This window comes from Sordaria macrospora, chromosome 7 (assembly GCF_033870435.1).
Source record: "Sordaria macrospora chromosome 7, complete sequence".
Lineage (NCBI taxonomy): Eukaryota > Fungi > Ascomycota > Sordariomycetes > Sordariales > Sordariaceae > Sordaria > Sordaria macrospora.
In genome coordinates, this window is record NC_089377.1 from 817,063 (window position 1) to 830,786 (window position 13,724).

Below are 13,724 nucleotides of genomic sequence, written 5' to 3' on the forward strand. Positions count from 1 at the left end.
CGATTAAAGACGTGTTGTTTGTTTGGATGTTGAGAGGTTGCCTGGTGTTGTGATGTTGGATGTTGAGGTATCTTACCATGATGATGAGATTTTGAGGTGCGTATCTTACCGTTACTTGCGCATATCGGTATTTATCACGTCCGTCACATCCGATTCTGTATAGACCGAAGAGGTTAGAAAATCTTGTTACCTTATTTTAATCTCTTTGCAATCAAATTGTATTCCAATTGTTTGATACCTGTAAGTCTTGCCTGGTCGGACATATATTCCCAACGGACAAATGTCAAAAGCCAAGGAGGTGTAACATTGATCTCGGGTTGTGTTGAATGTTATGTACCCCCACGCTCCCAGGGTTCATGTGCAACTCCGAAGCCAAGGTACAACGGCCGAGTTCTCGAACAATGTTAGGCGTGTTTGGTTCGCACAGTCTGATGCTGAGGGGTTCCATTCTCAGCTTGCATGTTTCCTCGCTTGTCTCCTTCGTTTGAAATGACGCAAAACGGACGGCGATCTCCCGACGGCAAGCTTGTTTGTGATCCCGGGATTTGGTGGACACAGTAGGTCTGGGTGTTCTCCAGTGTTCCAAGATTAAATTTCTTCCAAGATCTGGCTTTGAAGCAAAAGCTGCAGTGATGGTCTGCGATGCAAAGTGGAACAAAGGAACCTCCATCGCGGGTGTAGGTACCTCTAATGCAACGGAAATTACCGCCTTAACAAAGGTACGTACTCGGCGCTAGGCCAAGATCAACGTACCCGGCAAGGGCCCCCCGGAGGCGGCTTCCGTAGGGCACAGAACGCGCTGACCAGGGCTACTTCTAGTGGGTGGTATTAGCGCCCGGAGCCCCAGCTCTATCCGCAATTACACGGGTCGAGTTAGCCGCACTTGGACGTCCCCCAGACGACATCTACCTCATCGACACCCCTCGACGACATTGCTCGCTCTTCACTTTTCTTCAGTTCCAAGTTCCAACCAAGACCTTGCGAGGGCTTCTCTTCCCGATGGCGTCCTGCGCTTCCTAACGATCAAATACGCCCATTCTCAGTTATCCAAAACCCGACGGTATCGAACGAACATCCAACCTGCATCATCGAGCGCATACCCAACCAGGGCACGAGAAAGACGAGACACGAAACGCGCCGCGTACCCAGCCGGGCTTACACCTCTTTACGCGCCCATCATAACGACCGAGCCAGTTTCGCCGCAATCACGCGACACCTCACACACTCAATGGAAGAGAAATCAATAATGGCGGGCGTGGACAGGTTGATGGATGATGATGATGTGGCGGTCATTGACGATGACAGCAAAGAGCAGGCAGCAGACACTACCACTACCACTACTGGTGCGACCAACACAGGCATCAACAACAAAAGCGGGGGCTTTGGATCTGGATCGGGATTCTTGACCAAAACAAGATCCCTTTCGGACGGCGGCGCAAAAGAAACACCAAAGCTCTCGCCAGCACCGCACATCTTCAGCGATCCACGACGGCAGTCCCAGGATGATATTGCCATCCGGGACAACAAAGAACGAGTGGCAGACGGCAACGCTTTCTCTGCGCAACCATCAACTCCCGTCCGCGCGGGGTTCCCAATCAGAGGCCTAACGCTGCAACTACCCCAGCTTGGTGAAGGCGATGCACTCCATCTTTCACATCTCCAACAACACCCGCAGGTGCATGTCAACCACCTGAACCTCAATGCCACTTCGCCATCGGCAGCACATTCACAATCCCATTCCCACTCCCACTCCCAGCTGCAGTCCCAACAACAACAACCATCATCCACCCCTGCGGGAGCGCCCGCCTCGACCTCCACCTCTTCCGCCCACGTCAAACCCGCTGCCCCTGCCCCGCTCTCACCAAAGCTTGACCATTCGCACATCTACGCCTCGCCCTCTCCAAACATCCTGCCTCGTCGGTCACGCGGTCTGGACTTCAGCCGCGCAGCCACTACACTTCACCATTCCACCGTTGTCGACCAGGCCTCGCCCAGCTCCTCTCCTACCATTGGGTCCAGGGCCATGAACATTCCCGCCGGCCCTGGGCGATGGCCCGGCGAACATGGCACCACCATGGAGCAAACGTCAAACTCGCTGTGGTCCGTCATGGGCAATCGCGCTCACGAGCGCATGCATGTGTCAAGCTCCCTAGGCAGTAACGCCCACACGTCCCATGCCCTATTCACCGATACCTCGTCCAGTTCGGATGACGATGACATCATGGACGAGGACATGGAGGAATCCATTGTCACCACGCCGTCAGCAAACAAGATGGCCATGGGCGGCCAACACCCATGGATGCCCGGCGGTAGCTCGCCAGCAGTTAACAGCCTACTGAGCTTCCAGCAACGTCAGCGCAGGAAACAACCAAAGAGCAGGAAACACAAGACGCCGCTGGGCTTGGGCTTCCATCCAACAACTCCCATGGGCGCAACCACGTCCATGTCTCCGCCACAAGGCTTGGACGGCCCGCAGCCCAGGAGGGAGAGCATCAGTTGGGCCGCCAACCAGTTGCATATCTCCGGTAGTGAGAGTGATGATCCTAGCAGGCAGCTTGAAGCGGTCGACAGCCCGTCCCGACCAGGAGTCATCCGGCGGACTGTGACCCGTCATAGGGGAAACTTGCTGGTATGTCGTACTGTCGTTCCTACTATTTGCTCGCTATTGACACGGACTAACCGTGGGACCTAGCCCAAGACCAAGGGTTTCGCCCGCATCCGCGCTGCCCTTCTCGAGGAGAGCGCACCTATCGAGGCCGAAGTCAAGCGTGAAGCCGAAGTCGTCCGACAAGTACGAGAGAGCGACATGGATCTGGAACCTAGGTTACCAACCTCCGCCTTAACCAGTCCCAACCTGACTGCGGCCCAAGACAGCATGGACGACGTCGACGCGATGATGATGATGGACTCGAATGGAAGCAGCAGTGGCAACGGCAACACAACGCCTGGCGCTATTCCAGGCGGCATACCTGGCAGTAGTAGCTTCAAACAGCAGGTCCTGAAGAATTCCAAGGGCAAAATGTTTTGGGACACGTTTTCGGAGAGTGGGGCAAGCAGCAACGGGATGCGAACACCGCCAAACTTTGGACTACCGAGGGGCTCATCATCAGCCATGAGCATCGATGACATGAGCATCGACTCGCCGTCTTCGAAATCCGAGAGCCAACCGAAGCAAGGCCCTACGCCTTTCGCCCTACCGCCACCCGGAAATCCACCAACAACATCCTCATCCTCTTCTACCACACTAGCCAGCACAAGCTTTCCAGGCGCCACGAACGGTGTTCCGACAGCAGCCGAAATTACGCGCCGAATTAACAACAAGCGACGCCGCGACGACGACCTCGACCCTATGAGTTTCAAACGACGAGCCGTGAGCCCCGGCATGGGCTCGCCGATCATGCAGAGTCCGATGCAGAGGGACCACGCACCCTGGGGCCCAAGTTCATCACGACCGGGTAGTGTGAATGGGGACGGGGTAAGACAACAACAAGAAAATCACCATAATGGTAATACCGTGGTGGGAGGAGCTACTACGCCAGTCCACGGAAGACCCAGCTTCAGCACAGGCAAGAGGGTTGGGCTTCAAGGGATGGTGGACACGAATGATGGGATTACACGGCTCAGCATCGAATAGGAGTCTCTGCGATCTTGCCGGCGCCAAAGTCCGTAAGCTTGAAAGAACAGGGTTTACGGAATATGGATGAAAGCGGCGCAACAAACGAAACCGTTGCGGCCGCATGCAGAGATAGGCATGGAACAGAAGATACAGGCATGAATACATGAGAAAGCCTGGCAAAATCAGCGCCGAATAGCGTACATGGTCACAGCTGTGAAGCAGCCAACATAGGACCTGCATCCGATGGACTGACTTGAAAAAAAAAAAAAAAAAAAAAACCCCCCCAGCTTTGGTCCTTTACAAGGTAGGGCTGAAAAAGAGAGGAGTGCCGGAACAAGAATCACCAGAAAATGGAACGGTTTCGGATAAGTATACGTACGAATGATGCTTGAAAGGAAGCTTCGCCATTTTGCCTCGCATGGAAATTCGGCAAAAGATATTGTTTGAAGGCAGTTTAGCCTACTAAGGTCCGTTGTAAGGACCTGGTTCTGGTGTGAAGCCCTGGTGGCTGAGTAGGAATTTGATAGCGCATCAGTTCCAGTTTACATGTTTAGTTGAGAAGCTTCTTTATGAAATGATTAAGACTAAAGCACAATTATATTAGTTCAAGTGTGAATATCATATGCTAAATTGACTGTCATTGATGGTAGATAAGTTGTGCAACATCACGTAAGATATGGGTTAGGGTTGTGTATCTGCCAAGCCTTGACGATAAGACCCCCCTGAAGGTGACACAAACAACCCCCTTTTCTAAACAAACACCACCATCGCGATCGATGCCGTCAAACCGCCTTAGCACGAGGGATAGGCGTCCCCTCGCGAAAGACCTTCCCGATAGAGAAGTTCCAGCGTTTTGAATTCTTACAAATACACTTGCGGCCTTGTTTGCTTTGTTAGGAAGTCGCCGCTTCCCCAAGACTGATCGCCGTCAAGTCAAAGACGTCATCTCCACGCACTAACAGCCAACTCTCCAACTTGTTGCTGTTAGCAACAGCTCGATAAGCAGGACAAGATGCAGAGCCTTCGCAGTCCAAGTGCAGATATAAATGCCTTCCCGATCTTCAGTTTCGCTGGTGAGAACCTCTACGGCTTTTCATCAACAGAATCATCATCTCAAAACGACAAAGGATCTGACGAACCCGCATTGTATCCAGGGCACTACCAGACCTTAACAACAAACTGAGCTAAGCTCCACCATCACTTACACGGAAACATCCTTATCACAACCACCAACTACGTCACATCACATACCTATCCAAAATGGGCTACCCAGAGACTTTCGAGGGCTTCGTCGTTGACTCGCCCAAGACCTGGAACCAGTTCCACCGCCACGAGCTCAAGCCCAAGCCCTTTGGCGATGACGATGTCGACGTCCAGATCGAGTGCTGCGGCGTCTGCGGGTCGGACGTGCACACCGTCACCGGCGGCTGGGGCGAGTTCGAGGGTCCTCTCTGCGTCGGGCATGAGGTTGTCGGCAAGGCCGTCAAGGTCGGAAAGAACGTGTCGGAGATCAAAGTGGGCGATCGCGTCGGTGTTGGTGCCCAGGTGTGGGCCTGCCTGAAGTGCGATGTCTGCAAGAGCGCCAACGAGAACTACTGTCCTCACTTGGTTGGTATGTGTTAATCCCCCTCCCTTTTATCCTCACCTTTTTATGTCAAAAACATCTCACTAACAATATATAAAGACACCTACAACGCCAAGTACCCAGATGGCTCCGACGCCACCGGCGGCTGGGCCTCTCACATCCGCGCCCACCAATACTTCACCTTCAAGATCCCCGACGCCATCCCGTCCCATCTCGCCGCCCCCCTTCTCTGCGCGGGCATCACCACTTACTCCCCACTAGTCCGCGCCAAGGTCGGCCCCGGCAAGACGGTCGGCATCATCGGCATCGGCGGCCTCGGCCACCTGGCCATCCAGTGGGCGCGCGCCTTGGGAGCCGACACCTACGCGCTGACTCACTCGGAGTACAAGACGCAGGACGCCAAAGAGCTGGGCGCGCAGCACGTCATCATCACGGGCGACGACGAGAAGTGGGCGGAGCCGTACAAGTTCAAGTTCGACTTCATCCTGAACTGCGCCAACGCCACGCACAAGTTCGACATGAAGACGTATCTTTCTCTCCTCAAGGTCAACGGCGAGTTCCACATGGTCGGCATCCCCGAGGAGCCACTCGCGCCCCTGGAGCCGTTTGCCTTCCTGGCGAACGGATCCAAGCTGTCGGCCAGCCACTTGGGAAACAACCAGGAGATGAAGGCCATGTTGCAGCTGGCGGCGGATAAGAAGATCTTCCCCAAGGTTGAGACGCTCCAGCTGGGTGAGGAGGGGTGCAAGGAGGCGGTGGAGAGGGTTAAGGAGGGTAATAAGGTGCATTATCGGTTAACCTTGACTGGCTTTGATAAGGTTTTCGGAAAGGTTGAGTATGGTGCTTAAGTTTCGTGGATGTGGATGTGGATGGGAGTTGTGGGGGAGATACCCGTTGTTTTGCACTTATTTAGACCGCTAATAAGCGCTTTGAGAATATGACTGATGAGTTATGATGAGTACATTTATGGCAATTCTCTTCGTTATTATTGACAACGAGCGTGTGTCTTGAAAGTCCCAATTGTGCTATGTAGCTGCCCGTTCAAACGGTCGAGATTTGTCCCTACTGGGAGACAATGAAAGTCAAGGCAAACCAGCTGGCTCTCTAAAAGGCACGTCAAACCTCTGCAAGATCTCCTCAAGTCGATGCAAGTTCGAAGATCGACTTGACTTGTCTCTCTCTCTGCCTTTCATGCTCCCCTCAATAAGGTAGCCAAGAAAGTATGATCATGCTCGGTACAGAGAAGGGTTCTCTCAAGTTGGGTAATGCAAGTTTGAAGCATGGACCTGACTGGACTTGTCTCTTTCCCTTTCTTCTACTTGCGTCGATGCATGGAACCGAGGTAGGTAGGCGAGGTAGGTAGGTACTTACGCTGGCTGGCATGGTTTTTACTCGGTACCCGAAGAGAAAGATCTCCTCGAACCGATGCGATGCAAAGTTCGAAGATCTCGACTTCAATGACTCAGCTTGTTCTCTGTCTGTCTTTATTGCATCTGAGGCACTGCAAGGCACTGCAAGGCACTGCAAGGCACTGAGCCAAGGTGCGGTAGGTAGATATAGGTATAGGTATAGGTATAGGTAGTCATCCGCGTGTACGTAAAAGAGAAAGAGAAAGATCCCCTGTCGAAGGGAACGAAGCAAGCCACTCTATTCTACATATGCACCTGTACCATAGTGAGTAGGCGGAATGTGAGTCTGTCTGTCTGTCATGTCAAGTAGAAGTACTTTAGGTAGGTATGTGTCTTTTTTTCCTTCTTTGATCTCCCGGACTTGTGTGGCGGGCTGCAAGCCTGCAATACAAGATCTTCTAAAGTCGATGCAAGTTTGAAGGCTGCATCGAGACGGGACTCCGAGGCAATATGCCTGGAAAGCACTTGTACCTACTGCACAGAGAACAAGTAAGTAAATGCCTGAAAGTGCAGCTGTCCTCGTCAGCAACTATGGTAGGTACTTACCAGGTTTTTGTCGGGAAATGTCCGGACTCGATTGTGCTCTCTCAATTCAGTTCCGAGCGCATCAAGAAGTGAAGGAGGTCAAGTAGTTCCTTCCTTTAATAACCTTGGCAACTATCTCACTCGGCCGAGGAAGAAGGAGCATTCGCTCGGTGCTGTTCTATCTGAGAACTTGGGCACCAAGATCCGTGTCGTGCTCGCATGCAGAATGCCAGAAAATAGGTGCGCATCCCGATGTCGCAGTTATAGCAGCGGAAACGGGGCTTTCATGCAAGAGTGCCGTAGAAACTCCCGGAAGGCATTGCAATGTCGAACCTTACTGCTGTCGTGCAAGTTGTTTCCTCCAGGGCTGCCAGGTTCAAGCTCTCCTCGGTGCTTCCAACATCCATATCGCCACCAAATGCAAGGTGTCGACTTATGATCCTAAAAAGAGAGCTGGAAGCAAGCTTTTGCCGTCATCGAGACAGTCTGTCAAGCTGTAAACGGCTTTTGGGACCGAGGAATGGTCATGAGGACGGACGAGAAGAAGGAAAGTAATGAGACGAATGGAAACTGTCTTAGTGCTTTTCAGGCGATGTCGTGGTCTTGGTGATCAGATCAGGCTGCATGCAGTCCACGTCAATTTGTCCTGGATGAGACTGGCTTCTGGGAGCTGCCAGAGCAGAGCACAGCTGGCAGACTTCTCAGTTCCGGTCTTAAAGGTGCCAAACCACACCTCACCTACCTACTCAACGACCGTACACCGACCGGCCTTACTCTGCTAGTCTACACTACTCCTGCCTCGCCAACACAGAAATCAAAATGGAGAGATATCTTGAGGACTACGAGTCCGGGGTCGGACGCGGACGCATCACCCACCCGACGCCCTATCTATTCGAATACATCGACAAGATCTTCGAAATCGACAACCGGGTAAGGCTGCTGCTTTCCGCAAGCTCGCAGATGGAGAAGACAACGCCGACAGGAGCCTCCCCCGACGAAGCCGAGGCATATATGAAGCGATTCGAGATTTCGGTTCTCAAAGAAATCATGTTCTTCAAAGAAGGCATGATGAATGACGACCGCAGGTTCCGGACCGCTCTTCTCAGGATCAGATCCCAGCCGGCAACCGAAGCGGGGATGCTTCAAAGCCTCGAGAATTTGGAGATGTTTTGGAATGAAGCGGTAGACAAAGCTTCGGCCGCCAAGGAGACGGCTATGGAGAGGGTGAAGGAGTATAAGCAACTTTACCCTGAGACCTTGTTCGGAAAATGGCCTCCTGGTTTCTGGGCCGGGGAGGCGGGTTAGAGAATCACGCAACAACCCTGGGATTTTCTCTTTGAAAGCCCTGACCCCAAACTCATTGCCCCGGAACTGATATGCGGTATGGCTGGTTTTCACCATGCTCGACGACGACGTACCACCTGATCGGTATCCTGCGGAGCGGAGCGCGGAAGGCTGTGAGTTGACTTATCTGATTCCCTTACCAATAAAGTATCTTGAGCTCGTTGACTGACAACCTTTTGCGTGTCAGATCTTTGAAACGCTCGATCGGCCTTCCCAAAATAGGCTCGACAGTTCGGGGGAGACGAAACGAACCTCGCTCGCCCTCGACCTCGCCCAGCCACAATCCAAGATGATGCCCACTCACTACCTCGACAGTCTTATCATCGTGGGGAGACGAAACGAACCTCGCTCGCCCTTGGCCTTCCGCAAATTGGGCTCGACAGTCTTGTCATTGGGGGGGGGGGGGGGGGGGGGGGGGGGGGGGAGACGAAACGAACCTCGCCCAGCCACAATCCAAGACGATACCCACTCGCTACCTCGACGACCGGGCCAAAGACGACCCGGCAATTTTGAAAGGTACCTACTGTAAGCCCTCTCGATACTGTCCTTCTGCCCGGTCTTTACTGACAATGATCAGAGGTACAGCCTAAGAGGCCTTGGCTACTCTCGTCAGTGTCCCGACTGCTCCAGACATGTCAGTCTCGGCCGAGTTGCTTCAGAGAAGTTCGGAGTCTCCAGTTCGTGGTGACTGGACTGACTTGGATACACTGGAGAACTGTTACTGTTAGTTGCCTGAAGAGATCAAGTTTTGGGAACACATACCTGGCAAGGAGCCAAGGACACAATGGCGGAACAAGATAGGTTGAGGGAAAAGTGGGAGGAACAGGTCAAGTCATTGGATCATACGTTTTTATTTAGTCTAGGAAGCTGCGGGCACAACAATAACGTGGGCGATTCCAGAAAAAAGTGGTGTTTACACCTTGTTTGCTTCATCCTTTTTGAAATGTATGTACGGTGCTAATTGCTCTTGATTAGTCATCAACCCATCACGTGCTTTCGCGTCTCCTCCAACACACGTTGCGTCATCAGGCATGAAAGGAACCGCGCAAAGAAGCTTACAAAGACAACGACAATCAATCAGCATCACGCCTGTTTGCCTGTCTTGTCATCGCTGGACTTTGTCACACCAACTCCATCTGCATCAATTGCTTCAACATTTGCTTCAACTTTGACTAATGGCAGGTCGAAAACGAAATGCGCCTGGTGCGACAACCACCAGCACCCCCCGAACTACTCGCGCCAGCACAGCGTCGCGAAGAGCGGCGTCAGCCCGTACCGCCGTTCCCGATGTGTATCGAGAGATGGTCTCCGAAGCGCGGCGCATGGTTGTTACGGAAGATGCCCCGGAGGCTACGACGCCAGAGAGACCACTGAAACGAAGAAGGCCTGGAGAGAGACCTACGCCAAAGGCCGAGACGAAGCCAACAATAGTACCAGAACCTACCAAGATGGACTTTGGTGACGATGACGATGACGATGACGACCAAGACCTCGAGTTTGAAGATGTGGAGTTGCCACAGCCCACGGTACAGACCATCACTAGAGACTCGGACGACGAAGACGATGAAGAGCTGGAGCTGGAGGACATCGCATTCGACTCCCAAGGCGGATTTTCCTCGGCTATAGCAGGCGAAGTTCAGCTGGACCTGAACTTGAGCGCCCAGAAAGCCGCAATGGCACCCAGTCGAAAAGCGATCGAACGCCGAAAAGCATTGAGCAAATCCGAGAAAGAAATACGGAGGGAGATACACAAGGTCCATCTCCTTTGTCTCCTTGCGCATGTCGAACGGAGGAATAAATGGTGTAACAGCCCCAAGGTCCAGGAAGCTCTGAGACCGCTCTTGACAGAAAAAATTCGAAAGTCGTTGATACCCAGGGCGAGTTTAAACCAGTATGGTCGAACAGAGTCCCTCAAGGCGGGATTGCAGGAAACGAGCACCATGTTTAAGACCAAGTTCCAGATTACGGAGCGGGGATTACGGAGAGCGTTGTGGGCGGAGAACGACGAGCAGTTGAAAAATGTAGATGACTACCTATTTACTTTCTCTTTTCTGTGGTTGAGCCGCTGGCTAATACGCCTTTCTCGTGCAGTACGAACTCCCAGATGACCTCGAAACCGTGCGATCCAAACACGACTTCCTTAAAGCCGCCAAATCGCTTTCCGGCTCTCGTGATGTTGGAGCCCAACTCTTCTGTGCACTACTTCGTTCCATAGGCGTTCAGGCCCGGCTCGTGTGCTCTCTCCAACCGCTCGCCTGTGTCCCCGGGGCTCCTACAATGCCCAAACAATCAAAAACGAAATCTCTGAATGCCTCAAAGGGCCCATCAGCGGTCGATCGTTATGCCGCCGCAATGTCCAAATACGAAAACACCACCGTCACTCCAGATCCAACAAAGCCATCATTTCTCTCGTCAGCCCGAAGTCGACTCGGACACCCAAACGCAACAGCCTACAATGTCCCGTCCATGACCGCTCCCCCACCAGCAGCCTCCTCCCCTTCCAAAGCCCCCTCCAAACCAAAGACAATAAAAGGCGAATCCGCCTACCCCATCTACTGGGTCGAAGTCCTCGACGTCGCCCAACAAAAATGGCACCCCGTCGACCCCCTCGTAACCTGTTCTCAATGGCGCCCGCGCGCCCTCGAGCCGCCAGCCTCTGACAAAGAAAACGCTCTCGTGTACGCCATCGCCTTTGACGCCGACGGTTTTGCCCGGGACGTCACCCGCCGTTACGCAAAAGCGTACAACTCCAAGACCAAGCGGCAGCGCATCGACGGACCTGTTTCCCCCCTTGTCCCCTCATCCGGGAGCAACACAGGCGAGCGCTGGCTTCGCCACGTTTTCCTGAGGAACTACACTGCGCCCGATTTCCCGACCGATCTGGACCAGATTGAATTGCAAGAGCTCGCGGTGCTGGAGGGCGCGGAGCCGATGCCGAGGAATGTGGCAGATTTCAAGGATCACCCCGTTTACGCGCTCGAGAGACACTTGCGGAGAAACGAAGTGCTTGTGCCAGGGGCGCAGTCGACGGGGACTGTCTCGGCCGGGTCGAAAGCGCCCGTTGAGCGGATCTACCGCCGCAAGGACGTAGTCGTGGCTCGGTCACGGGAGAAATGGTTCCGTCTTGGACGGCTTGTGAAAGCTGGTGAAGAGCCGGTGAAGGTCCTCCCACCTAAGAGGAAGAGAACTTCCAAGTTTGGTGGGGAAAGGATCTCCTCCCCTTCCCGTGCCTTCTCAGAAGATGAAGATGAAGACGAAGATGGGGAAGACGGAGTTGGGGACTTGTTTGGAGATTATTCCCTAGCCAAAGCGGGCGGTATACCGCTGTACACACCGCAGCAAACAGATCTTTACGTCCCCCCACCCGTTTCAGCCAAGGGGAAGATACCGCGAAACAAGTTTGGGAATGTAGAGGTTTACGTCCCCTCCATGGTTCCCCGTGGCGGGGCGCACATCCCACACGAAAGAGCGGCGCAGGCGGCGCATATAATTGGAGTAGACTATGCGCCGGCGTTGACGGGGTTTGAGTGGAAGGGGAGAAAGGGAACGGCGAGGATATTGGGGGTGGTGGTTCCCGAGGGCACAGCGGAGGCGGTGAGGGCCGTGGTTCAAGGGTTGGTGGATATGGAAGAGGAGGAGAGGGAGGAGAGAAGACGGGTGGAGGTTTGGAGGATGTGGAGGGTTATGTTGAGGGGTCTGAGGATTAGGGAGAGGGTGTTTGGTAATGTAGAAGAAGCGGAGGAGGAGGGAGAAGATGATGGGGAAGAGAGGGTGGATGAAGAGGAGGGTGGAGGAAAAAAGAAGGATAAGGGGAAGGCAAAGGCGAAGGCCAAGGAGACGGAGGAGGAGCAGTTTGATAGGGAGATGGCGGATGCGCCTAGTGACGTGTCGGAGGAGTTTTATATGGATATGGATGATGAAGGTGAAGGAGGTGGTGGGTTTTTGATTGAGTAGGCAGATTTTGTATCAACTCTGAGCTGTAAGTTGCTCTCCTGTCCAGCTCCATCAGGGAAGTCAACGCGGATAAATGGTTCATTAAGTTCATATTTTGATCGCTACACCGCCCTATCCTACATCCTCACGTATCTTGCCTCTTGTGTCCATTCCTCTTTATCACCATTCCTTACGTACATCCAATCAATACCTCATCCCAATCCGGTCCCCGCTCCTCCTCCTCCTCCTCTTTCCGCATTCTCCCCATCATGTATGTCCCTTCATTGCCTGTGCGTGTACGGTTGGCTGGCCCTGAAAAGGCCTGATTTACCTATACCCACCAACCTCTGACGGGTACGTTTCTTCTCCCATCTTACTCCACTCTCGTCCTTAACTAGCTTTTCAGGAGCATCATCATCCTCAACTCGCTCTTTTCTCCATGACTCGTCCAACTCTCTCTCTGGATTCTTGTTGCCGCTGTTGTTGTTGTTGTTGTTGTTGTTGTTGTTGTTGTTGTTGTTGTTATGGCTGTAGTCGTTTTTGGCTTCTACGTGGGCGCTGCTGTTATCTTTTGTTCCTGCTGCACGCAGGGCGCTGTGGTTGGCTGCTTTGGATTCTTCCCAACAGTCCAGACAGAGACTCCAATGCCGACGGACTATGTTCATCTGGTGGCTGCTTGCGTTGATGCCCGCGCAGAGTGGGGTTTTGTCAGGAGTGAGTTTGAAGTAATTGGTGCATAAGTTCATGCCGGCGAAGATGCTGTGGCCGCAGCGGTAGGTTTCGATGTTGTTTCCGCACATTGTCGTCTTTTTGTCGCTGATGGTGGGAGAGGATAATGGTATGGAGTACGTCTGCGTACCTACATGGTGATATGTCCCGACTCAGTCATGATATACCTCTTTCGCATTGTTGCTGAATATGACTCTTCGTGGTTTGTTGTGTTTGTTACGTACATGTCAGTTTGCTAAAGCATCAGAGTTCTCCTCTCCGCTCAGCACAAACACCTTGCCTTCTTCTTCTTCTCCCTTGCGACAGTTCATTGCACCAGGCGATGGTTATCTATGTTCCTTTGCCCCTTTCCAATAGACTGTCTCTCCTGGAGGTATTTTACTTATCCATCCTTCCGCCTTCAATAATTTCTCGTGATGGTCCAGCATTACTAATACACTCTCACAAGTTCCAAACGGGTACCAGCCAGTATTTTCCACCTCATTCATTTCCAATCAAAAGCGCAATCATCGCAGCTGCATCCTCGTCGGCCCACTCCTCGTTTGCGTCGTTCTCGTGCCCGTACTTCTTCTGCTCGGCCATC

At 53.0% G+C, this 13,724-nt stretch overlaps 5 protein-coding genes across 5 annotated transcripts; 4 read left to right on the forward strand and 1 right to left on the reverse strand.

Annotated features, from left to right (window-relative positions):
• The first annotated feature begins 871 nt into the window (after positions 1-871).
• On the forward strand, positions 872-4,211 carry SMAC4_03463 (uncharacterized protein). The gene is made up of 2 exons (XM_003353098.3): positions 872-2,629; positions 2,693-4,211. The coding sequence occupies exons 1-2, from the start codon at positions 1,229-1,231 to the stop codon at positions 3,632-3,634; spliced, it is 2,343 nt and encodes a 780-aa protein (XP_003353146.2). The 5' UTR covers positions 872-1,228; the 3' UTR covers positions 3,635-4,211.
• A 173-nt stretch (positions 4,212-4,384) lies between these two features.
• Positions 4,385-6,172, forward strand: SMAC4_03462 (uncharacterized protein). Its single transcript, XM_003353097.2, has 2 exons — positions 4,385-5,228; positions 5,301-6,172. Exons 1-2 carry the CDS (start codon positions 4,877-4,879, stop codon positions 6,047-6,049), a joined length of 1,101 nt encoding a protein of 366 aa, XP_003353145.1. The 5' UTR covers positions 4,385-4,876; the 3' UTR covers positions 6,050-6,172.
• A 1,782-nt stretch (positions 6,173-7,954) lies between these two features.
• On the forward strand, positions 7,955-8,440 carry SMAC4_03461 (uncharacterized protein; the record flags this gene model as incomplete). Its single annotated transcript, XM_003353096.1, has 1 exon — positions 7,955-8,440. The coding sequence occupies one exon, from the start codon at positions 7,955-7,957 to the stop codon at positions 8,438-8,440; it is 486 nt and encodes a 161-aa protein (XP_003353144.1).
• Positions 8,441-9,654: 1,214 nt separating this feature from the next.
• SMAC4_03460 (uncharacterized protein) lies at positions 9,655-12,433 on the forward strand (the record flags this gene model as incomplete). The annotated part of the gene is made up of 2 exons (XM_003353095.1): positions 9,655-10,500; positions 10,571-12,433. 2 exons carry the CDS (start codon positions 9,655-9,657, stop codon positions 12,431-12,433), a joined length of 2,709 nt encoding a protein of 902 aa, XP_003353143.1.
• Positions 12,434-12,624: 191 nt separating this feature from the next.
• On the reverse strand, positions 12,625-13,212 carry SMAC4_03459 (uncharacterized protein; the record flags this gene model as incomplete). Its single annotated transcript, XM_003353094.1, has 2 exons — positions 12,625-12,691; positions 12,758-13,212. 2 exons carry the CDS (start codon positions 13,210-13,212, stop codon positions 12,625-12,627), a joined length of 522 nt encoding a protein of 173 aa, XP_003353142.1.
• Between the last annotated feature and the right edge of the window lie 512 nt (positions 13,213-13,724).

What these genes read in the sequence shown, in the direction of transcription:
- SMAC4_03463 (XM_003353098.3), top strand. Translation starts at nt 1,229, where the DNA reads ATGGAAGAGAAATCAATAATGGCGGGCGTGGACAGGTTGATGGATGAT. An exon ending in GTCATAGGGGAAACTTGCTG is followed by an intron (nt 2,630 to 2,692) that starts GTATGTCGTACT and finishes CGTGGGACCTAG; the next exon opens with CCCAAGACCAAGGGTTTCGC.
- SMAC4_03462 (XM_003353097.2), top strand. Translation starts at nt 4,877, where the DNA reads ATGGGCTACCCAGAGACTTTCGAGGGCTTCGTCGTTGACTCGCCCAAG. An exon ending in CTACTGTCCTCACTTGGTTG is followed by an intron (nt 5,229 to 5,300) that starts GTATGTGTTAAT and finishes CAATATATAAAG; the next exon opens with ACACCTACAACGCCAAGTAC.